At 40.3% G+C, this 24,931-nt stretch overlaps 1 protein-coding gene and 1 pseudogene across 2 annotated transcripts in view; both read right to left on the bottom strand.

Annotated features, from left to right (window-relative positions):
* Positions 1-24,931, bottom strand: part of CBFA2T2 (CBFA2/RUNX1 partner transcriptional co-repressor 2) — a 44,282-nt gene that overhangs the window by 4,045 nt on the left and 15,306 nt on the right. Inside the window, exons 3-9 of the mRNA XM_065892902.1 lie at positions 16,380-16,469; positions 12,288-12,469; positions 11,132-11,385; positions 8,155-8,240; positions 7,018-7,213; positions 3,861-3,929; positions 782-972 (exon numbers count right to left, since the gene is read on the bottom strand). Coding sequence (XP_065748974.1) covers positions 782-972; positions 3,861-3,929; positions 7,018-7,213; positions 8,155-8,240; positions 11,132-11,385; positions 12,288-12,469; positions 16,380-16,469 — 1,068 coding nt within the window. The remainder of the gene's footprint in view (positions 1-781; positions 973-3,860; positions 3,930-7,017; positions 7,214-8,154; positions 8,241-11,131; positions 11,386-12,287; positions 12,470-16,379; positions 16,470-24,931) is intronic.
* LOC136135075 (beta-2-microglobulin pseudogene) lies at positions 19,529-19,960 on the bottom strand (annotated as a pseudogene). Its single transcript, XR_010656590.1, has one exon. The product of XR_010656590.1 is annotated as a beta-2-microglobulin pseudogene (transcript).

Here is a 24,931-nt window from a genome sequence, read left to right as displayed (position 1 = left end):
AGTTCTTTATAACTTCAAGAGAATATCCCAAAGACTAGATGGGCTCTACCTACTTACAGAAACAGGCTTGTTTCAGGACTTAAAGTTTGTCTTAAAGCTGAAAAGTGACTAAAATGAAAGCTACAGAAAAAGCTCATTACATTCGAAAGGACTGTTATGATGTTTTTGTCACATGCCTTTTCTTTTCAGTTTGCTGTCCTAACTATGGTACAAGAGTGTCCTGTATAGAAGCATCACCACATCCTGGGGCCGTAGGCAGTCAGGCAGGCCTGCCCGATCTGTCACTTCAATCCATGAAAGGACTATCCTTTCTGTAAACAGATCTGATGCTACAGGACCCTGCATCTCCTTTCCACTCTGGCTTCAACGATGTGGGATTATTACATCAAATTCCCTGAGCCCCAGTCTCCTCATTTGTAAAACTGGACTCCAACAACACCCACACCTCACAGGATCACTGTGAGGACCACAAAGACCACATACACACTTCGCTCTGTACCTGGCACACAGCAGGCCCACTCAGGCAGTGGTGGTCCTCGTGGTCACGCAAGTCCGCAAACTGTCTTTAGGGTGAGTTTTCAAAACTTAAACCAATATAATGAGCCAATATACAAGAATATAATAATTGAGAAACAAACCTCTCTGGTACTGAATAAAAATCATAATCATCTAGCTCAAGAGCGGACTGTTGGCCCTTACTACCCAGCACTTGAGAGGGAAGCAGTGGGCTTGGTCACTCCAGCCGCCCCAGCCCCAGCCCGCAGCCCAATAGTGCTCTGACCTCCGTCGACTCTTCTTGCTCGTTTATGACGAGAAAGGCGTCCTCTGCGGCCTGCCGTTTGACATCCGCTATTGTCTGCTCCATCCGAGCTCTCTCGGTAGCAATCACTTCAAAGGCTTTTTGCTCTGCCTCAGCAACGGCTTTCTGTACTTCTGACATGGCCTGAATTTTCACCTTATTCACAGCTTCTTCTAGAAGAAAGTGACAGTAAAATCAACTGGCCGAGAAATCTTTCCCCTCCCACTCCACATCATTTCTAAGAAGGGACAGAGGTGAAACCTGACGACTTTTCTAAAAATACACAGGGTTGAACTTATGACATAGCATTCACTTTTATTCTTATCCTCACTTGTCCATTCATGCTAGGGGCTGGGGAGACCTCAGTGACTAAGATGTATCTATATTCTCACAACTGTGATCAAGTATAAAGGCGGCTGAGGTGCCAAGATACATGTCAGCATAAGAGACAACAGTTCCAAGGGGAAAAGTGGTCACAGCTCTATAAGTGGCAGAGGAGGATCAGGAAAACGTGTCTTGGTTGAGATGGTTAGGTGGAAATGAACTTTTAGAAAGTCTTGCATTCCCCGCTAAGGAATTTGGCCCTTCTTCTAAAGCAAATGTGAAACCCTAAAGGGTTCTATGCACGGAGAAAAGACTGAAGACAGAGATACCAACTGAGAGGTTGGGGCAATAATCCGGCTGATAAAAAGAGACTCTGAATTTAGGCAGAAGCAAGTGGCACAGAAAAGGGGATGAGATAGAATGAGCTGGTACATCTAAGGGTCTGGAGGTGGAGGTAAAGGCGAAGAATGGAACTGCTACGCAATGAAACAGACAGTAAGCGAAATGCTGATGTGAAGGCAAGTGAGAAGGTTGAGGTGCATCCAGGTACAAATGACCAGGAGGCAGTTAGGTATGTGAGACTGAACTCAGTAGAGAAATGTTGCCTGAAGATACAGTTCTGGGCTGCTAGGTGCCCTGGGCCTCCAAAGCCCTGTCCAGTTGCCATCACCCCACTTGATTCCTGATCAGTTCCTCCCAGCACCACTGCCCTGCTTGGTTTCATAGGATGTACACTCCAAATGACATATGCTATGCATTTGAGCTTCAGTCCTAAGTCCCAGTGTGAATGACCTCCCTTCTGAGTCCACAAAACTGGACAACTCAGAAGCCTAAGGAAACTCCCTTACTGCTTGGCTCTTGCACATGGCCTAGGCTCAAAAGAGGTCTAGACACAGTGTTGCCATCCTAGAACTTTCCATCATATCGCTCCAGCCAAGAAAAGCAAGTTCTCACCCTAAAGGTCAAGGATGATGCAGAGCTGATCAGACACTGACTCCACTCCTTTACTCTTGGTGTCCACGCAGGTCCACTGTGGCCCGCCACAGCTACCTTTCATAGACCTCTTTTAATTTACCAGGTAGATGTTGAGTGTCTCTTATTGAGCCAACATAAAAATGCTCCTAAGTGTATTTTACCTTCTCAGTTTAAAGATGAATCAGTAAGAATCATAGTTTGGAAATCTACCTTGCTGAAGGTCATCTAAGGTCACAGATGGCACTGTCACAGAACAAGCACTCAAATTTAGCTGGCCCACGCCAAAGTTAGGCTCTTAACCGTAGTTAACCAAAGGTTACCTCTCAAGTAGAAAATCACTAGTTATCAAAGAGATCTTGCGCATGGTAATTTTTCACTCTACCTTTACAATTACTAACTTCATTTCCCACAATTCTACTTCTTGGTAGTATAATATACACATCCCCATTTCCAACTGCAGAGATTTTTCCGAGGCGCTATGTAGTTTCCCAAATTATTTTTAATGGTAAGATAATATTCTGTTGTGGTGCCATACTATAAAATTCATATAACCATTCACGGATATGTGGGCATTTCCTGGGTTGCCTCTCCCTTGCTCCAAGAATACACTAAAAACAGTGTCTTTTTACATACTGCTGCCTTTTTAACAATTTGCATGCCTAAATCTGGATCATTCCCTTTTATTATTTTTTTTTAATTTATTTATTTTTTTTGGCCGTGCCGTGTGGCATGCAGGATCTTAGTTCCCCAACCCATGATCAAACCCGTACCCCTGCTGCAGTAGAAGCTTAACTTAACCACTGGACCACCAAGGAAGTCCCTGGATCATTCCCTTTTAAGATTCAAAAGCATGCCAGTGAGAAATGATTTCAAAATTTCCATGTGTTCATGGCTGGTAACACTTAATAATTGCATATATAAATCTCTGATGAATTATTTAGTGTCATTAACAGGGTCCTCTAAAATTTTGTCAGTAATTAGGTGTTAAAGACTTTGGGGGATAATTGGTCAGGGTTGCATTACCTTGTACTTTCCTGATTGTCAGTGAGAATAAACATTTTGCAATATGGTTAATTTGTTTTTCTCATGAGGTGTGTGTTCCTATCTTTTGGCCATCTGTTTATATTATGGTCTTGATATCAACTGGTATAAACTTTTTTGTAGAAATAAATTTTATCTTAGGAAGAAAACAAAAAAACTGTATATTGGACTACAAAAATTTCACTGAGAAAGGGAGGCAAGAAGGAAAAGAAGGCTAGTATTGGATAAGGTAATATTAGGGATATGAGGTTAGTGCAATCCCCTGTCTTAACAAGCAGTTCCTACCCTCCCTTATTCTTGTAGAAAATGACACCTACCAAGAATAGTCGTGATGCAGCTAGAGACAGTGAAGATGAAAGGAAGAGCAGAATAAATCAAATGTGGGAGCGTGAGAACACAGTGACAGGAACAGGCAGAAACGAATTAAGCTATACACCCAGAAACAGAGCATATAAATAGGGAAGGAAGAGTCGGTTACTTAACACCTCCCAGTAGAAGGGGGTGATAAGGACTTGGATGGATTGTAGGGAGTCATTCCAAATTCTTAATCAGCAAGTAACATGACAGGCAGTCCAGAAGGTGGGACAAGCTGAAGGGGGAGAGGCAGGAGCCTAGAGCTCTTTGAAGAGGAAGTTGTGAGAAAACCACCTTTCCCCCAAGTATGTGCTCTACACTCATATAAATTAGTGAGTACATGTGACCTATAAGCAGACAGACATACCAGTTTTTTTCCAAAACTCCACAGGTACATATCCTGTTCCTGGCCTACTGTTGAATTCCCGCTGAGAATCTACAGAAGAGAGAGAAACAACATAGGGTCAGAAGCTGTCTATAATTGACATGTTTTACTGTTGTGAAAAACTTATCAGATCTCTCATTCACCATGTAGAAAGATTCAAACATATACATTCATTTACTGGAAAAAATGTTCTGACAAGGAATAAAATCAGATTATAAACAGTACACTTAACTTTTAGATGCTCAACATTGCTAATCATCAGAGAAATGCAAACCAAAACCAGAATATCACCTCAAACCTGTCAGAATGGTTGTCATCAAAAAGACTACAAATAACAAACATTGGTGAGTGTGTGGAGAAAAGGAAGCCCTCGTACACTGTTGGAAGGAATGTAAGTTGGTGCAGACATTGTAGGAAACAGTATGGTCGTTCCTCAATAAACTAAAAACACAACTACCATATGATCCAGCTATTCTACACCTGGGTATATATCTGAAGAAAACGAATACTCTAAATTGAAAAGATACATGCACCCCAATGTTCATAGCAGCAGTATTTACAATAGCCAAGATATGGAAGTAAACTAAGTGTCCATCAACATATAAATGGATAAAGATGTGGTACATACACACACAGGAATACTACTCAACCATAAAAAAGGATGAAATTTTGCCATTTGCAACAATGTGGACGGACCTGGATGGTACTGTGCTTAGTGAAACAAGTCAGACAAAGAAAGACAAATGCTGTATGTTATCACTTATATGTGGAATCTAAAAAATAAAACAAACTAGTCAATATAACCAAGAAGAAACAGACTCACAGATATAAAGAACAAACTAACGGTTACCAGTAGGGATAGGGAAGGCAGGGAGGGGCAAAACAGGAGTAGGGGATTAAAAAGTACAAACTATTATGTATAAAGTAAATAAACTACAAGGATGTATTAACCAACACAGGGAATACAGCCAATATTTTATAATAACTATAAATGGAGGGCTTCCCTGGTGGTGCAGTGGTTGAGAGTCCGCCTGCCGATGCAGGGGACACAGATTCATGCCCCGGTCCGGGAAGATCCCACATGCCGCGGAGCGGCTGGGCCCGTGAGCCATGGCCGCTGAGCCTGCGTGTCCGGAGCCTGTGCTCCGCAACAGGAGAGGCCACAACAGTGAGAGGCCCGCGTAATGCAAGAAAAAACAAACAAAAAACCAAGTAGTTTTTGGAGTGATTTTGGTCCACACTGAGTAGCTCACTTGTTTAGGATATTATGATTTCCTTCTACAATGCATGCAACAAATGTACTAAAAGAGAAATAAACAACGAAATAAAAATACTAAATATGTATAATATGCATAAATAAAGATACTGAAAGATACTGTTTAAGTCAGACAGATTGACAGTGCCCTGAGAAACCTGAGAGGAGGAAACCCTATGATCCATGAAGAGGTAAACCTGTAGTGACAATATAATTTATCATCCCAATTGTCCTCATTTTCGAGAGCAAGAGAGGTGCTGGTAATAGTTATGACAGAACGATAGCCATAGTCACCCTAGCTAAACCCTCAATGCAAAGCAATGTTTCTAAACAACACCAGCAAGACCTGTAGTCCTGGCTGGAGAAGAGACGATTCAGGACCACGTTCACTCTGCACTCTACACCCTCTCACTTGCAGAGCTTCGATGCAAGGTTTGTGATTTGGGTGGTGAACTTCGGGTACGTTTCTGTGAGCTGTGACAGGGAGTATTTGTGAAGGTTCAGATGGTGAGAGATACCTGAGAATTAGCTTGAGATTCCTTTTAAAAGAATTGTACTATAAGTATTTGATGTCCTGCTGTGCTGGATATTCCACACAATGTTGCTAAATCTATGGTTGGCTCAAGAGTCACCTCTGTGGGTAGGGTCGGGGAGAGGAATCCCTTAGTTACCAATGTCTTTGCCTCAATTTTTTTGGTAGTCTTTTTGAGACTAATGGCTGTCTTCTGTGGAACATGCTAGGTTTGCCATAAGAGGAGTCATTCTCCCTGGGGAAAACTGGGAGCTTGAAGTGGGTGGGTGGGGAAAGAATCTGATCACAGATGGCCCCTCATTTAGTCATGCCTTTGGATAGGGTGCCTTTTCAGTTACTAGGTCAATGTGAGGGAACATTTTTGGGGGAATAGCTGTGGTGTCCTGGATGTATCCTGGATTAAGAGCTCAACGATTGTTCATAACTCTGCTGCTTCAGGGTAGGAAAAGGCAGGAAGGCACAATCCAGCTTGGTACAGTAAAACTTTTCATTTTTTTGTCCAGACAGAGGTTAATAAATGGTAATCTTCTAGATAGGGAATGGGGAAAAGGGGATGGAAGCTGAGGTGAAGCTTTTTAGGGCTACTGTGAGGAATGAATGTGATGTACATGAGAGCCCCAAGTACATTCAGCCAGGCTGAATTTAACATCCAAACATTCTTTGATAATCACTCAGCACTTATATATAGAGTTGAAAACAGAACAAAATGACAAACATTCTCATTCTATGTGGGGAAGACAGTATTTCTTGAACATGCTAAATACTGAGTCCTTGACATATTTTTTATAATTACCAAGGTCTTTCTAATTCCACAATATAGTACCATCTTCCTTTTAAAGTAAAATATTAAAAGTCTCGGGCTTCCCTGGTGGCGCGGTGGTTGAGAGTCTGCCTGCCGATGCAGGGGACGCGGGTTCTTGCCCCGGTCTGGGAAGATCCCGCATGCCGCAGAGCGGCTGGGCCCGTGAGCCATGGCCGCTGAGCCTGCGCGTCCGGAGCCTGTGCTCCGCAACGGGAGAGGCCACAACAGTGAGAGGCCCAAGTACCGCAAAAAAAAAAAAAAAAAAATTAAAAGTCTCAAAAATAAAAAATAACAACAAAAAAGATATATAAAAAGCCTCCCTTGGGCTTCCCTGGTGGCACAGTGGTTGAGTCTGCCTGCCGATGCAGGGGACACGGGTTCGTGCCCTGGTCCGGGAAGATCCCACATGCTGCGGAGCAGCTGGGCCTGTGAGCCAGGGCCGCTGAGCCTGCGCGTCCGGAGCGCTCCGCAATGTGAGAGGCCTGCGTACCGCAAAAAAAAAAAAAAAAAAAAAAGCCTCCCTTGTCAACTGAAGTGATTCTCCCCTTACCATTGCTGAGAGAATCTGCACTCCCGGGACTGTGCTGCCTGGAGACCAACTCACTCCCTGTTTTCCTCATCTCTGTGTTTTCATTGTATCGTCTTTTCCAGTAGTTGAGTTCTTCACGATCTGATTCCTGACAGCGCCTAAGGACTGCCATGGAGCGCCTTGTTTTCTCTACCATTTCCATAATGCAGTTCAGGGCCTGAGCCAGGTAAGAAGTCGGGCAGAGACATGGGGTGAGGACATTCATACAATCAACATTGAAAATCAAGGACAAGTAAACAAAATATAAAGAATAAAGGCTTAAGAAGCTTACAGATTTAGCAATATCAAGTTTATATTTGAAAACCTTTCTTATTATTTCTCTTTAAATATATACACACAATTTTTAAGATTTCAAAATAATACTTTTTGGATTCTTCATGGTTGAAGCAGCCAGTTTCATCACAATATGGTTCTTTAAAGAGTGTGGTGAAAACACATTATATCTCTGCCGAAAGCAGAAGATTTATAGAAGAATGCAATCAGAGAATTACATTCAGAGACAACATCACTCAGGAAGGAAAAGCTACTCTATGTATATTTCAAGCAGGTATTACATCTTCTCTTCCTTTTTTAGTGAGAGGGAAAACTCTCTTTTCCAATGGGGCAGAGTTTACATTCTGTGCCAGTATACTAATTCTCATTTGTATTTGGAGAAGCTCCATTTATTTAACACTCCATTTATTATACCAGGCCTTGTGATAAGCACCTTGCATATCATTACAACCCCCCATGAATTCAAATAATATAGCATTATTTTTTTTTTAAGATATAAAAGTTAAGGCTAAAAATGGTGAAAGAACCTGCCCATCACAGAGGTAGAAGTGGCAAAGCTGAGACCTAAAACTCATAAGCCTATGTTTTTAACCATTATACTACATGGCTTCACTTGGTTATGACCTCAAGTGATCACCCCACTACAAAGATTTGGGAGTTACTCTTAGCTCTCTAGCTGCGGCAGTAGTAGATAAATCAGCTTTTATTGCAAAGACAGTGTAGCTCTGGTTAGTTCACTTCAAGCATATACACTCTTACTCTCAGTAACATTAAGAATTAAAAGTAACAAGTAGTTAGGAAAACTATACACTGTAAGATTCTTACATGATCAAGATGTTTCCATTCATCCGCCCATTCCCTTTCTGTCAAACGGTGGTCTACCAACTCATCTTGATAGCCTCCATTTAGACCTATTAGAAATTAGATTTAATTTGAAGATAGAGGGAAGAATACAGTAAACAGAATTCTACCAAGTAAATACACATACATTCATACCAACTATGAGCACACTATTAAGGCCAATGACTCACAATGATCTAAAACCACAAAATGACATAAAACCAACAAGAAATCACTACTCATAATGTATTAAAAAAACTCCTACAAACCAATTATGAAAGACAAATAGCCCAAAAGAAAAACAGGGAAGAGAAATAAATAAATAGGTATGCCCCAGACAAAAAAGTACAGATGATCCATAAACATATGAAAAGACATTCAAACTTATACGTAGTCAGGGTAAATAAATCTTCACTAAGATGGTTCCACATCTATATATTGGAAAATATTAAATTGTCAATCATACTAAATGTTGGCAAGGTTGTGGCACAATGCAAGTGCGTAACCACCACAAACAGAGCTGGTGCTGTACAAGCACTTGGAAACAACTTAGTATTAACCAAAGTATAATTTTTTGCATGTTTTTTGATATACATTACTGAAATTTGCATGAATGCAATGACTGTGTGAATCAAGGATATACTGAATTATCCACTACTTTGAAAATCTTGTCACACATGGCAACACTGCTCATAGTATCTGAACTGTCAATGTAACACACCTGTTATCAGTCTGAATTTATAGCTGTTGTATTCATAGTGATTCTGTATTTGTGCAACCATCTGCTTATTTCATCATATCTTCCTGTGTAGTCATGCCTGAGCACTAATATATTGTAAAATACTTTCTTATGGATTATACTTTAGAATATTGATCCTAAAATTATGGGACTAAGGTAGGCTATAGTATCCATAAATTTCATTTTAGGAGAGTAAATTGGGGGAGTGTTACAGTTTATTTGTTTAAAAGTTGGGGGTGGGAAATGATTTGGTAGGAACTACTGTACTAGGACATACATTTTCAAAAGAGGACTGGGGAGAATTAAGGAATCTATAACCAGCCTGGAAAACAAATGATTGACTGTAAAATAAACCTTCAAGGTAGAGGATTAAACGTCTTTCAAGTAGAACACTTCAAGATGAAAAAACCTTCTTCTAAAATTGTTAGAAATACAAGGAAAATCTGACCAAAATGCAGTTCTAGCTAGTTTTTAGCATACTTCTCTCTTAGAAGGTAACGCATTCAACTGGCAAAAAATGTGTATGAACATAGAAGAAATCAATAGGAAGGTGAATTTTTAACATAAGAACCATACAGAACAGCTGCTATGGGAGCCATCATAGCATACTGGGAATGTACCCAAGCTCTCGGCATCAGAAAACTGGGGTCAGAATCTTGTCTCTGCCACTTTCTAGCTATGTGATTCTGGCCATAGTTCTGTCATCATGTATAAAAAGGCATAAACTCCACGGAATCCTATGTGTGAGGATTAAAAGAGATAATGTACATATACCACAATCTAAGTACTTAAGAGTCAGTAAATGTTGGCAGCTGAGAACACCACTGCTGTCGTGGCCCACACCATTCAGCTACTACTGCATGAAGCCAGGGCCCTACTGTGGTCCGAGCCTCTGAAAGATGCTAGTGAGTCTAAGTCAGAAGGGGGGACAGGCAAATGTTTTGCAACTTTCAACTCCACAGGGCAACCCACAAATGGAAATGCAGGGCCAATACTGGAAACTAGCAGCCCTTTGGTTCTCTGCTTGGACATATCTCAGCAGTTAAACTACAAAGAACCTTCTACAGTAAACTTATTTGAGTTTTGACAAGGAGCTTTGTTCAAAACTGATCTCAGGTGAGGTCTGCTAGGGGCCTTTTTGTTTTTCCTTAAATTTAATGGTTGCTGAGGATGCATATGCCAGGCAGTCCAAATGTGACAATTACCCAGCACAGGAGGTGGTGTTCTCTCCATTTTATTTTTTTTTTTATAAATTTTTTGGGTTTTTTCGGCTGCATTGGGTCTTCATTTCTGTGTGCTGACTTTCTCTAGTTGTGGTGAGCAGAGGCTACTCTTTGTTGCGGCACACACACTTCTCATCCCAGTGCCTTCTCTTGTTGTGGAGCATGGGCTCTAGGTGCACAGGCTTCAGTACTTGCAGTGCATGGGCTCAGTAGCTGTGGCATGCAGGCTCAGTAGTTGTGGCTCGCGGGCTCTAAAGCGCAGGCTCAGTAGTTGTGGCACATGGCTTAGTTGCTCCGCGGCATGTGGGATCTTCCCAGCCCAGGGATCGAACCCGTGTCCCCTGCATTCGCAGGTGGATTCTCAACCACTGTGCCACCAGGGAAGTCCTTCTCCATTTTAGATATGTGTAACCTGAGGCACAGAGAGCCTAAGCAACTTGCATAAGCTCACACAGCTAGTTAGAATGCAGAGCCAAGATTTAAATTTAGGTATGCCTTACCTCTGACCTAAATGTCTCTGCACTTTCACCTCTTAAGACCACATGTTTTACATCTCTCGTTTAATTTTAAAAACATTTTACTCTGAAATAAACTCAGACTTACAGAAATGTTGCAAGAATAAAGAATTCTCACACAACCTTCACCCAGATTTCCTAAACGTGAATATTTTTACCTCTTTCGCTTTGTCATTCTCTATTTTTCTTCTGAACCATATCAGAATAAGTAATATCCCTTTATTCTTAAATGCTTCATTGTTTATTTCCAAAAATATGTTTAGCCTACTTCTATCATATAATGATAATAGCAACAAGGTATGAGTTGAGATCAATTTCAAATAAGAATACTATAACTCTAACATTCTTTTTTATGTATAATACTGTTTTAGCTTATCAGTGGAAAAAAGCAATGATGATAGTATTTTGCTTTATCACTGAGTAGGAAAGAAACCCATGGATTCAATCTGAATTTAAATCATTACCATGCTGCTTATGCCACTTACTAAGATTGTGGTGTCTATCACGAACTTCTCGATGTTCTAGCATCTTGTTGGGTTCACGATATAGGTGGGAAGTTGCAATATCTTCTAAGGTATAGTGCTGAAGAGGCGGAGGAGTAGGATGGAACTGGCCCCCAGGATTCATGAGGGGCACAGTAAGGGCAGGACTGTGCCGGGGAGCAGGGCTAATGGTACACACTCTCTTGGCAGGAGGCTCAGGAGGAACTGTATCTCTTTCAAAACTGCTCTCTTCCCGCCTGTAGAAGAATGGGAAGTACATGTCTGAGCCTGTCAACAAGTGTTCATGCAAACATTGCCCGAGCACCTACTTTGTGCTATGTATTGTGCTATGCACTTTCACAAACAGGAAGATGATAAGAAAAGGTTTGAGATGAGGCATGAACCGAAATGTCTTCAGGGGGCAGGCAGATAATGGAAATTACTGATTTATCCCAGCATGAAAAGAGAGGTCAAATCTATCCATAACCAAGCAGAAACATCTCAACCTCACGAAGCAAAGGAGAAAGTAAGATGACAGCATTTTCTTATGTGATAGGACTATGGAGGATTATGGGTTCAACTATATTTAGAAATGTTTCAAGGTCAAATTTGCTACTGTGGAAGTCAGTATTGGAAAGAAACAATTCTCTACACGGGAGAAAAAAGGCTCACATAATTAATATGCTTGTGAATTGGTAGGGTTTTTAGTCATTTGCTTCAATTGTAACAAATTTTCCACTGTTATTAAAATGTTGCTTCCTTCACAAACCATAGAAAATAGCAGTATACTCATACATAAATTTTAAGGCTAAATTATATTAATATAATTTCAATCTTCAAAGTAAAGCTGATTCACTAACTGTTATACTTTTACAAGACTTCACGTATCAGAAAAAAAATGTCTTGAACAGATTATATTTCTCATGGTTCTGGAGCAGTGGACCCACAGAATGCTCAAAAGTAGAATTTATCAGCGGGGGTATACAGAGTCACCTAAAGAGTTGAGAAGCATATTGCTGCCTGATGTTGGGACAAAGCAAAACTAAGAGTCCACCCCTACATATCACCACGGTAAGCAAGTTCTTTTTCTTTTGCAAGTAAAGGGAAAGCTCAGAGTGGTTCCAGAAAAGCAAGGACGACAAAGCTCTTCTCTGCTCACCTCTCTGGACTGGGCCTCTTTCCATTTCCATGCACCTCCATGAGCAGCTCAGAAGAGTCAGCAGGGGATGCAATACTTGTGTTGAGCAGAAGGTGTTCATGCTGAGCCAGGTACTGGGATGGTGTCTGCTTGGCGGCCCGAGCACAGTGCAGCAGTTCTCGCTGCAGCAGGGGCAGGTTCGCCTTGAAAAGAAGAGGCAGGGGCTGGAAGGCAGTTTTTCCCAGTGTTGGGCCCTTTACACAGGGCTCAGCACCTCAAAAGGCTTTCACAAACAAGACGACACAAAACAAAAGCCCTTCACTCTTTGTCATTCTAATTTTCATATGCCCCCCTCTGAATAAAGTGACATCCATTACACTGAACTTGAATTACTGTTAACTTGTCTCTTGTCCCCACAAGATGTAAATCCCCTTAAGGAAGAAACTGTGCTTTATTACCTTTGAGGACTAGTACAGAGTCAAAGCTCAATAAAGCTTTGTTGAACATAATTATTTAAAAACTTAAATATTTTTGAAGACTTCAGTTAGTTAGCGAATTAGTAATGCCTACATGGGAGTAGGAGGAATTCAGTCTTTCCTTTATCATTTTAAGTCCAGGTTTCTCTCTTGTGAATCTAAGCCATTTCTGATGGCACTACTCAACCTTGCCTTCCTGTTCTCTATTACAGCTGCCACGGAATTCCGGAAACAGTGACTATTCTGGCTTAGCTGGAACATGGGGTTTTGAAAAAAGTAACAGGAGTGATGGAAATGAAGGCAACAAACCTTAGACTAGTCTAGGATCTGAGTATACACAGGTAACCCGTGGGCAGAATCTAATATTTCTTATTGTGGTGCTCCATTGAGCATGTTTCCTTATTTTGTAAAAGGATAATTATTTATGTACTGATTATTTTTCTTTCTCCTCAAACTTAAACCTCTAACAGGACAAATCATACAAAAAACCCTGTGCATCTTTAAACTTTATTAAGTCCTTCATATTTAAAATATACTTTCCCCATATTTATTTTAAAAAATTATTATATTTCCCCCCAAATTTGAAAACAACTCAGACTGAGCCCATAAGAAGTCTTTATCCCAAGGGAAACAGATGAGAAAGTAAAAGGAGAGTTTAATACATGCAAGTAGTTATCCCTTTACCAACAGTTAATTTAGCAGGCACCACAATTAGTGACTGTTTTAAAGCAGAAATAAATTGACAAAAACCCAAATGCTAGCCAAAAAGCTGCCAGAACAACCTACCTCATGCTGTTTTCCAAAATAACAAGAGTTAAGAATAGAGGACTTGATGATATAAAACACTTTTAAGTCTGTTCTATAACCTCAATCTTGTAGCAACTGTAAAAACTTAATTGAAAAAACAATCATGTCAGATCTTTACATTTGTGACATGTGCCCTCTGATGAATTTTTAAATATGCTAATCATTTCCTATTAACACAAATTTCCCAAATCTCTCTGATTCTGGAGTCTTGGGGGAAATAATTATCTACTGGCTCTGATACACAGAAAAGAGACCAAGATAGAACACACAGCTGTTTCAAGGCTGAAAAAGGCACCACAGACTGCTCTGAGAGGCCAAGGTGTCAATGCCAGCAGAACAGAGCCCAACACAGGCTGTGCACTGAGACCTATGCATTTCCTGCGTGTCTATAACGCTCTAATTTTAAAAGTTTTAAAAAACCAGAATCAGTACTTCAGCTAAGATGACCCACCTTTTTGATGCATTACATTTTCTTAGGAAATAAAGGTAAAGTAAAAGAAGGTAAAAGGGGCATATTTATTTTGTCAAGACAAAACTGAAGATATTATGTGAGTACTCATATAAAAGAGAGAAAACAAATTTCTACAAATACTGTACTGACAAAAGTCAAAATACAGGGACTTCCCTGGTGGCACAGTGGTTAAGAATCCGCCTGCCAACACAGGGGACACGGGTTCAAGCCCTGGGCTGGGAAGATCCACATGCCGCGGAGCAACTAAGCCCGTGCGCCACAGCTACTGAGCCTGTGCTCTAGAGCCCACAAACTACAACTACTGAGCCCGCAAACTACAACTCCTGAGCCCGCATGCCACAACTATTGAAGCCCGCGCACCTAGAGCCCGTGCCCCGCAACAAGAGAAGTCCCCGCACCACAACGAAGAGAAGCCCCCGCTCGCTGAAACCAGAGAAAGCCCACGAGTGGCAACAAAGACCCAACGCAGCCAAAAATAAATAATAAATTTTTTTAAAAAGTCAAAATACAAAAAAATTGAGCTCAGCTTTTTTTGTATAGTCTGCTACTAATAAAAAGAATAGAATTCATTTGATAGGGAGGGACTGAGGATAACATTTTTAGCTTATTTAGGGTTCAAAGTTAGCGCTCCATATTACCAAATCGATTACAAATGTTCATCTCCAGGGCTTTGCAAAACAATGTGGTGGGCTGGATACTGGTCACAAGTTTCCAGACTATGCCTGGTCTAGAATACACTGTTATCTGACTCTAGTCATTCATTGCCTTTGACCTATTTTATAGGATTGCAACTTACACATAACCGGTTGCAAAGCAAAAAACTTGTTGTCTATGAACATGCATAAAATTACATGCATAGAGGTTCTAGAGACTTCCCTTGCCCACTGCGGAAGAAGCCAATTTTACTTTTGTTTGCATATTCTTATCAATAATCCTGACCTATAATGTCTGTTCTTTGGCTTCTCCCCTGAACAGGTTATAACACCTTACAGATTCCCTCATTAATAATGAATTAAATAAAATCTACGACACAGGTTCACTTTTTAAAATCTGTATGAGTCATAATGTTACCTGTTTTTAAAAATTGTTTAATGGGAAAAATAGTAACTTTACAGTGGGAAAGCATGGTGGACACCACCTTTACCAACTGATCAAAGTCCACATCACCACTTTATGAGACAAATTCACATCTATGTCTCCTGATAGCATGCAGTAATACCACCTACCTGCTATTTCTGCCTAAAAAGCATAACCTCATTCTCATCATGAAGAAGTATCAGAAAAATCCAAATTGAAACATATGATATAAAATAACTATTCTGTACTCTTCAAAACTGTCCAAATCATAAAAGACTGAGAAGCTGTTCCAGATTAAAATGGACTGAAGAGATATGACAATGTAATCCAACATGTGATCCTGAATTAGATACAGGACCAAAAAAAAAGACATTTTGTTAAAAAGGACATTTGTGGGACATCTGGTGAAATATGAATAAGGTCTATAGGTAACAGTGTTATAAATATCAATGTTAATTTCTTGATTTGATAATTATACTAAAGTATCAGTATTTAGATGTATCATGTCTGCAGCTTACCCTGAAACATTTCTGAGGAAAAAAATAAATGGAAAGAAAAGAGAATAATAATGCAGATGTGATAAAATATCAACATTTGGAGAATCTGAATTTTATTGTACCATCTTGAAACTTTTTTGTGAGCATGAAATTATTTCAAAATAAAAAGTTTTTTTTTAAAAGGAGCATATTATATATAAATTTAACACAGCCTCACTTATCAGGTACGCATAATAATTTTAAACAGTGTCTCCAAAAGTTATGTTCCAGGGGACATTAATTCCAGAGGATGTAATTAGAACTAGACTAACTGGGGGGAGGAGAGAAGTAAACACTGCCTTCCCACATGCTCCTGTCCTAAGGGTTAGTCCTAACTTACAAAGGCCTCTGTTTTGAGAGCCTCCTCCCGTAACACACACTCTTCCCCCACTGGCCACAACCAAAAGACTGTGTCCAGTTACTTCCTTTGCTAAGAGCCCAACCTCCATGCCATGCGCACCTCCATCCCACTCTACTCCTGTTCCCTGCCTCCCCACCTGCTCCTTCTGTGTGTCACCAACAGTGTCTGCATACAGACCACGACTCAAGGCTTTTGCAACTCTCATCTCATCAAGCATGAAGCTTATTCGCAAACCACTCACACTTCTGTAGCAGCCCCAAATAAAATACAGATATAAAATGTGGCAAGCTGCCCTGATGTAGATCATAGAACAGGGATCAGTAACAGATCTTGAGGAAATGTTGAAGATAAATTACATTCCAGTAGTTATCTCATAAAAATTACCTTGAGGAATGGAATAACAAAAGGACGAAGAGGAAAGTTTGTAGCCTCTTGGAGCTTGCAATGGAATTCTTCAATTGTTACTGTTGAGTTCTGAAAAGATAAATAGCACTGTTCAACTTCTAAAACTGGACAGTGATCTAACATAAATCTGATAGTGCTGAACCCTTTGAAATAATAAGGAAAGGAATAACTCCAAGAGCACTATTATGAACTCAAATCCCTCTCAAAGGTTAACCAAATTGTTTCCTTTATAAAAGAAATTCAGCCTCCTTGATTTTCTTTTCTACTACTCCATATCTAACAAATTCCCTTCTATGCTCAGCAGCCTGGGCAGAATAGGGCATTGCCTTCCTCTCGTGAAGAGAGGCACTCAGGTTCCTTGTATTGAGGGGTTCATCACAAGTCACCTCAGGTACAGGTAACCAAGCTTACAGTGTTTCCAGCTGAACAGTTCCCAAATCAGTCCAGGATATCAACTTAATGACTCAGAGCCTCACGTCTTCAGAAGTTCATTTCTTCATTGGTTCTGCCTACCTCCTAACCATCAGTTCCCTAAATCTCTAAATCAGAAGTTAACAACAAAAAAAGATGGCTTCTACCTTCCAGTGGTCTGTTTGCAAATCAGAGCACCTCCAAATGCGCAGACTTCCACTGGTTAGATTTTAGTATTCCCATGAAAGTTATTAGCACTTCCCCTGTATTTTTTCAGGTCTTTCTTTAAACTAAGATTCTCAGCTCCTTTGCTAAGAGGAATGTACCAAGACAAATATTTTCTTCAAAGTTCACAAAATATTTTTATTTTTACTTCAATTCCCTAAAACACAGCAAAATAATAAGTTCAGAACAAAACAAAATAAAACATCAATCTGAATTCTTGCTTGCCTGAAAGGACAATGATGACTTCTAGGATTTATTTTTATAAAATCATCAAGTGTTCAAAGATGTAACATGTACCACACAAATGATTCATCAGCAAAATATTGTTTCTTAACAAGAAGAAATGGAAAACATATAGGTCCTCAACACAAAACTGTATTAAAAATTGTAATACATCAGAATGCTTAAGGTAGGGGGCAGATTTGTATGCATTGAAGAAAGGTGTCTATAATATACTAAGTAAAAAACCAGAAAACATGGCAGTATATTCCAACAATCTATTTTTGAAAATAACACACATACATTTATATAGTATTTTAAGTATCTGGAAGGACAATTACAACAGTAGTTATTTCTGGATGTGAAATTATGTTGGATTTTCCAAATGTATCATACAATATTGAGAAAAAACTAAAATATTTCCCTTTGGGAAAGAAGAGTGTATCAAATTTAACCATGTTAAATGAAAATGTTTGTACAGTTTACCCCATCTCATACCAAAAATGTTCTTTTAAACCTTAGCTGAGTGCTTGTTTTAAGTAAATGACAGGTATACAATGCAACCAACTCTACCGGCAATCGGGAATAAAAATTAAGTGTAAGAGAATGCTATTCACTCCCTACTACAAATAATGCAATCAGGCCTCAAACAGTAAACACAAGTAGATTAAATCTATGGAAAGACTGAAGGAAATGACTAAGTTTTCTTATGGATGGACAAAGGAGGGAAAAGATTAACTTAAGTTAGAGAAACGGACTCAAGGCTATATATACTATAGATGCCAGGCAATCCTCTATCCGAGAGGGAAGATAGGCCATTGTTCTGTTATCCTTCCCTCTCATTCAGTTACTTAATAAATAAGAGCCCAGTTGTTTCCTCATAGTCTAGTGGGAAAACTGAAAAGTAAGCCATTCATTACAGTATGATCACAGTACATGTGTGCAGGACACTACTGGCATGCAGACTTAGGGGGACAAGGAAGGCTTCACAGAAGGGCCAACTGAAGAAGTGAAAGTGCAGCCTTGAGAAAGATGCTTCTGAGGAAGACAGAATGTAAGAATGCAAAGTATGAAGGGAATCTAGTCCACTGGCTCCTAAGGGCAACACTTATAGAGATCTTACAAGACAATGGGTATAGATAAGCCACCAGACTAAAATTTTTTTTATATTTTAAGATTTTTTTTTAATTTTATGATTTTTAATGTGAAATATAACATTCCTTTAAAATGTGCAGAATATGTACATTTAACAAAAAATTACAAAGCAAAATCTCTTGTAACCACCATCCATGTCAAGAAATAAAACATCACTAGCACTCCATAAGCTCCTGTGCCCTCTACTAGTTAGATATTAAATATTCAGTTTATGTGCTTATTTAGGTTGATTTCTTTTTACATAGAACTGATACATTTCCTTTGCTCTTCCTTTCTTCTCACATTTTAGGCCTTCTCTCTGCCTGAAGTGCATCATTTAGAATCTCCTTTAGTAAGGATCTAAAAGGAACTGAAATCTGACTTTTTATCTAATGATATTTACTTTGCTGTGATTTTTTAAAAGATATTTTTGTTGTGTATGGAATTCTAGGTAGGCAGTTGTTTTACTACATTCATGATTACTTTCTGCTATGTTCTGGATCCCACTGACATTGAGAAGTCAGCTGTTGTTCCTTTGAGAAGCTGAACACAATGTTTTACCATTGTTTTAATTAGTGAAACAAACAAAATAGGCACAACCAAGTCTCTCTCTAACAGATGTAAGAGGTAAATATGGATTTTATATGGCAAAATGTTTTATCCACTGTAATAAATTTCCATAATTCTGAAAATTATCTTTCAAAAATTTTCCAAAATTCTAAGAAAAATTACAAATTGGAGGTTTACTCTAAACATGCATACTATCTTGTTATCCAGTTTTGTATGCAGAAGAGACTGAAGAATTCAGATTTGACCGAGATGCTGATGTTAAACCTGAAATTCTGTCTTCCCCACCTCTAGGTTGCCAGAGCCCCCACTACAGCTACCTGCCAAGACAGGTCAAACGTGGAGACGTAGTGCCCTAGGTAGAATTATAAAGAAGATGAGATTTGCGGTAACATCAATACAACTTCTGATTTATATGCATAAAGCATAAAAACATATAAGCATTAAAAAGCAAGACAAGAATAACTGAATCACTTTGCTACACAGCAGAAGTTAACACAACATTATAAATCAACTACACTTCAACAAAATAAATTTAAAAAAAAAATTAAAAAATAAAAAGCAAGACAACAGAATTTGGAATTAGTCCAATCCAAATGAGGCATCTTCAAACCTCCATGATGCTGGTTAGTGGTCTCGATCCCACTTAACTGTCTTGGGCTCTCTGAGAGTAACGTGTTTCATGCAGCAGCTATACTGATCCACTCCGTCGGGAGTGAACGCAGTGTGGACCAGAAGGTAGAAAGACCAGTCCTTGCTGAAAGACAGGTCTGATTGCTCCACTTCCATCTTCTCCCCATTCTTCAGCAAATCAATCTCAATCTGGGGTGGATGGAACCCAGACACATAGCAGTTCAGGTAATTTGGTTTTCCATTCTCTGCGGGGTGTCGTGAGTAAACCTGAACCTTCGGAGGACGATGGACAGCGTTCAGGCCAGACAGCGAGAGCAGCCCGAGCAGGACCAAGGTCACAAAGGGAGCCATCGCTACAGGAGCAGCCCGGGTGGCGGCTCTTTTAAGATTTTGAAATAATGATAATCACAGGAAGTTGCAAAAAATAGCAGATAGGTTCCTCTGTATCCTGCACCAAGGTTCCCCCAATGTTTATATTTTATGTAATTATAGTGCAATATCAAAACTAGGAAACTACCATGGTAATATGTGTGTATAGTTCTATGCCATTTCATGGCATGTGTACATTAACGTTATCACCACTGAAATCAAGACCAAGAAGTATAGAAACCCCATCTACCTTTATCCTCCCCGGTTTATAATAATAATTGTCTTAAATATTTCCTTTATATATACTGACAACCATAACAGACAAGGTTATAATTTTTGCTTCAACCATCAAACATAATTTAGACAACCCAAGAGAAGTAAAGTCTATTGTATTTACCTATATTTTTACTCTTTCCATTTTTCCTTCACCTATCCTGATATTTTAAGATTCCTTCTTTTATCGTTCCTTTCTGTTCCAAGAAGCTCTTTTAGCTTTTTTTTTTTTTTCTGGCCACGCCTTGTGGCTTGTGGGATCTTAGTTTCCCAACCGGGGATTGAACCCGGGCCCTTGGCAGTGACAGCGTGGCACTGGACCACCAGGGAATTCCCTAGCCATTATTTTAGTGTAGGGCTGCTGAAGAAAAATTCTCTCAGCTTTACTTCGTGTGAAAATATTTTGATCCTTCTACCCTTCATTCAAGAAGGATATGTTTTGATAGATACAAGATTCTGGGTTGACAATCTTTTCTCCCAGCACTTGACAAATATGCCACTTCCTTCTGGCATCCATGGTTACTGATGCTTTCTCTGTTGTTTTCAAGACTTTTTTGGGATGGGATGGGATGTCTTTTTGTTGTTGCTTTTTTTTTGGCCACACCACAGGGCTTGTGGGATTCCAGTTCCCTGACCAGGAATTGAACCTGGGCCCTCAGCAGTGAGAACTCGGAGTCCTAACCACTAGACAACAAGGGAATTCCTGGGATGGGATGTCTTCTTTGAGGTCTGCTCAGCCTTTTTGAATCTGTAGGCTTGGATCTTTTGTTAAATTTGGGAACTTCTCAGGCATTATTTCAGCCCCACATTCTTTCTCTCCTCCTACTGTGACTCAGATCTTTTGTTATACTCTTTTAAATCCCTGAGGTTCTGTTCATGTTTTTTTACTTATTTTCTGTATGTTGTTTAGATTGGGTAGTGGACTTCCCAATAAATAGACTGGGTAGTTTTCTATTGTTCCAGCTTCAAGTTCACTGATTCTTTCCTCTGTTCTCTACAGTCTATTGTTGAGTCCATCACTGAGCTGTTTTTCTGGGTTTTTAAAAATTTTTATTTATTTATTTGGCTGCATTGGGTCTTTGTTGCTGCGCGGGCTTTCTCTAGTCATTGTGAGTGTGGGTCACTCTTTGTTGTGGCACGCGGGCTTCTCCTTGCGGTGGCTTCTCTTGTTGCAGAGCATGGGCTTCAAGCATGCAGGCTCAGCAGTTGTGGCATGCGGGCTCAGTGGTTGTGGCACACCGGCTCTAGAGCACAGGCTCAGTAGGTGTGGCTCACAGGCTTCGTTGCTCTGTGGCATGTGGGATCTTCCAGGATCAGGGCTCGAGCCCGTGTCCCCTGCATTCGCAGGCAGATTCTTATCCACTGTGCCACCAGGGAAGTCCCCATCACTAAGTTTTTAATTTCATTATTATATTTGTCAGTTCTCAACTTTCCATTTAGTTCTTCTTTATATCTTCTATTTCCTTGCTGAGGCTTTGTATTTCTTCATTTGTGCTGATAACTGCTCACTGAAGCATTTTTATGATGGCTGCTTCAAAACTCGTCACATATTTCAAACATCTGGGTCATCTTAACTGATGTTTGTTGGTTACCTTTTCTCATTCCACTTGAGATGGTCAGTTCTTGGTATGACAAGCGATTTTCTGCTGTATCCTGGATGTTTTGGGTTCTATGTTGTAAGACTCCAGATCTTATCTATGTCTTCTATTTTCGAGGCATCCTCTGATAGTGTGCCATTGGGAAGAGAAGAATCTTTGATGCTCTCAGGTGGGGTATAATCCCAGGCTCCCCACTCAACCTCTGTTGATTTGTAGAAGGAAAGAGGGGTTCCCTACTGCTGGGCAGGGGTAGGAGCTCAGCCTCCCCAATAGGCCTTGTAGGGGAGGGGGAAGGGTGTATATTATTGTGGTTTTTTTACTGAGGTGTTTGACTGCCACAGAGTGATTTTTGTCCAAAAGTTTTGTATCTTGTTCAGTTGCTCCTTTCCTAGTCCTTTGGCTAGAAGGAGGTGGGGTTTATTTTGTGGGTTTTGGTTTGTTTGCTTTTGGTCTGTGCTCATTAGTATTTCCATAATACTGGCTTCTCCAGACCACAGTCCAGGATATATGATGACAGCACAAAGCCAAGGGAACTCACTGCTGTGTACTTGAGTCTCAAGGTCACTAGCCAATCTGCCTTCTTCTCTCCATCTTTCAGAGTCTTCTTACTTTTGTTTTATACATAACGTCCATTGGTTTTTTTGCTGTATTTGTCAGGAGGAATAGGAAGAAGTATACCTTTCTGTTATACCTCTGAACCAGACTTGATATGACTACATCATATTCCATTAAACTGAGGTACTGTCATTTACTCAGGCTTTTATAGAACATTTAGGTGGTTCAATTTTTTTTGACATTATAAATAATGTTAGTGCACATTGTTTATTATTTTCTTATCTTAAGATGAATGTCAAGGAGAGATACTGGTAGGTCAAAGGAACTGTCTAGTTTAAGGTATAAAACTACCTTCCAGAATGTGTATTCTCCAAATAAGTAGCCAGAGTACAAAACATTTACCTTTACCTTGCAGTGGAAACTGCCACGCTTGCTTCCTGGTACAGTTACGGACCACCAGCACCTTACCTCTTCTCTTACACACCAGAAATACCAAATGCACACAGGTGAACTAAACTCTTGCTACCTGTGTGGCCTTTTCTGACTTTGCTAACGAAGTCTCCTCCACGTGGAATTACTGTTCCATTTACATATGCCTGCCAAAATCTTAATGATTCCTTTCATAAATACAGGACCAAATAAGGGCTTCCCTGGTGGCACAGTGGTTAAGAATCCGCCTGCCAACACAGGGGACACAGGTTCGAGCCCTGGTCCAGGAAGATCCCACATGCTGCGAAGCAACTAAGCCCGTGCACCATGACTACTGAGCCTGCACTCTAGAGTCCGTGAACCACAACTACTAAAGCCCGCATGCCACAACTACTGAAGCCTGAGCACCTATTGCCTGTGCTCCAAACAAGAGAAACCATCACAATGAGAAGCCCTTGCACCAAAACGAAGAGTAGCCCCCACTAGCCACGACTAGAGAAAGCCCGTGCACAGCAACGAAGACCCAAAGCAGCCAAAATAAATAAATAAAAATAAATCTATAAAACAAAAAAGACCAAATAAGGCTTTCACGGATACAGAAATATAATAATCTAAAGGTGTTAATTCTCCTCCAAATTAGACAATGTTTTCAACAAGATGGTAGAAAAAAAGAAAAAGGAAAAAGGAAAGAAAAGAAAAAGAAAGGAAAGGAAAGAAAAGGAAAAATAACGGATTGGTAAGCTCAAATGCAATACAAATAAGGCAATCATTGTATCTATGAATAATGGCAGTTTTTTTTGTGGTATGCGGGCCTCTCACCTTTGTGGCCTCTCTCGTTGTGGAGCACAGGCTCCGGATGTGCAGGCTCAGCGGCCATGGCTCACGGGCCCAGCCACTCCACGGCACGTGGGATCTTCCCGGACCGGGGCACGAACCCGCATCCCCTGCATCAGCAGGAGGACCCTCAACCACTGAGCCACCAGGGAAGCCCATGGCAGTTTTATTTATGTTTCTCCAATCCTTATATATTTTAAAAAATATTTTATTTATTTATGTATTATTTATTTATTTAGGCTGTGCTGGGTCTTAGCTGGGGCACGTGGGATCTTCGTTGCAGCATGCAGGCTTCTTAGTTGGGCATGCGAGTTCTTAGTTGCAGCATGTGGACTCTTAGTTGCAGAATGTGAATTCTTAGTTGCTGCATGCACGCAGAATCTAGCTCCCTGATGAGGGATTGAACCTGGGCCCCCTGCATTGGAAGCATGGAGTCTTATCCACTGGACCACCAGGGAAGTCCCTCCAATCCTTGTATCTTTTTTTTTTTTTTTTTTTTTGCGGTACGCAGGCCTCTCACTGTTGTGGCCTCTCCCGTTGCGGAGCACAGGCTCTGGATGCACAGGCCCAGCGGCCATGGCTCACGGGCCTAGCCGCTCCGCGGCATGTGGGTTCTTCCCGGACCGGGGCACGAACCCGTGTCCCCTGCAGTGGCAGGCGGACTCTCAACCACTGCGCCACGAGGGAAGCCCCAATCCTTATATCTTATTTGCTAGGCTATGATGTTCAGGATTACAGTGAAGAGAAAAGAGATCCTATCTGGTTCCTAATATCAGAGGGAACGCTTTTGAAATTTCACCACTTAGCATAGGCTTGCTAAAGTGTGTTTTATACATACAACTGTCATCAGATTAAGGAAGTTCCTGCTATAATTGGTTTGCTGTTTGTTTTTTAACAATGAATGGATATCAAATTTAACAAACATTTCTCACCTTGTATTGTCTCCAAATATATTTATAGTTTCAATATCAATTGTTATAGACTATATGTTTTTGTAAGCCCTCAAAATTCCTATGTTGAAATCTCATTTTCAATGTGTTGATATTTGGAAGTGAGGCCTTTTGGAGGTGGCTAGGTCATGAGGACAGAGCCCTAGTGAATGGCATTAGTGCCCTCATAAAAAAGACACCAGGGAGCTCTCTTGCCCATTCCGCCCTGTGAGGAAACAGTGAGAAGATGGCCATCTATGAACCAGGAAGTGGGCTCTCATGAGACACCGAATCTGCTGACACCTTGATCTTGGACTTAGCAACCTTCAGAACTATGAGAGATGAATATTGGTTG

The sequence above is a fragment of the Phocoena phocoena genome, chromosome 15 (assembly GCF_963924675.1).
Source record: "Phocoena phocoena chromosome 15, mPhoPho1.1, whole genome shotgun sequence".
Classification (NCBI taxonomy): domain Eukaryota; kingdom Metazoa; phylum Chordata; class Mammalia; order Artiodactyla; family Phocoenidae; genus Phocoena; species Phocoena phocoena.
The sequence above is the reverse complement of the archived record's forward strand: the minus strand, read 5'-3'. Positions and strand labels throughout refer to the sequence as shown.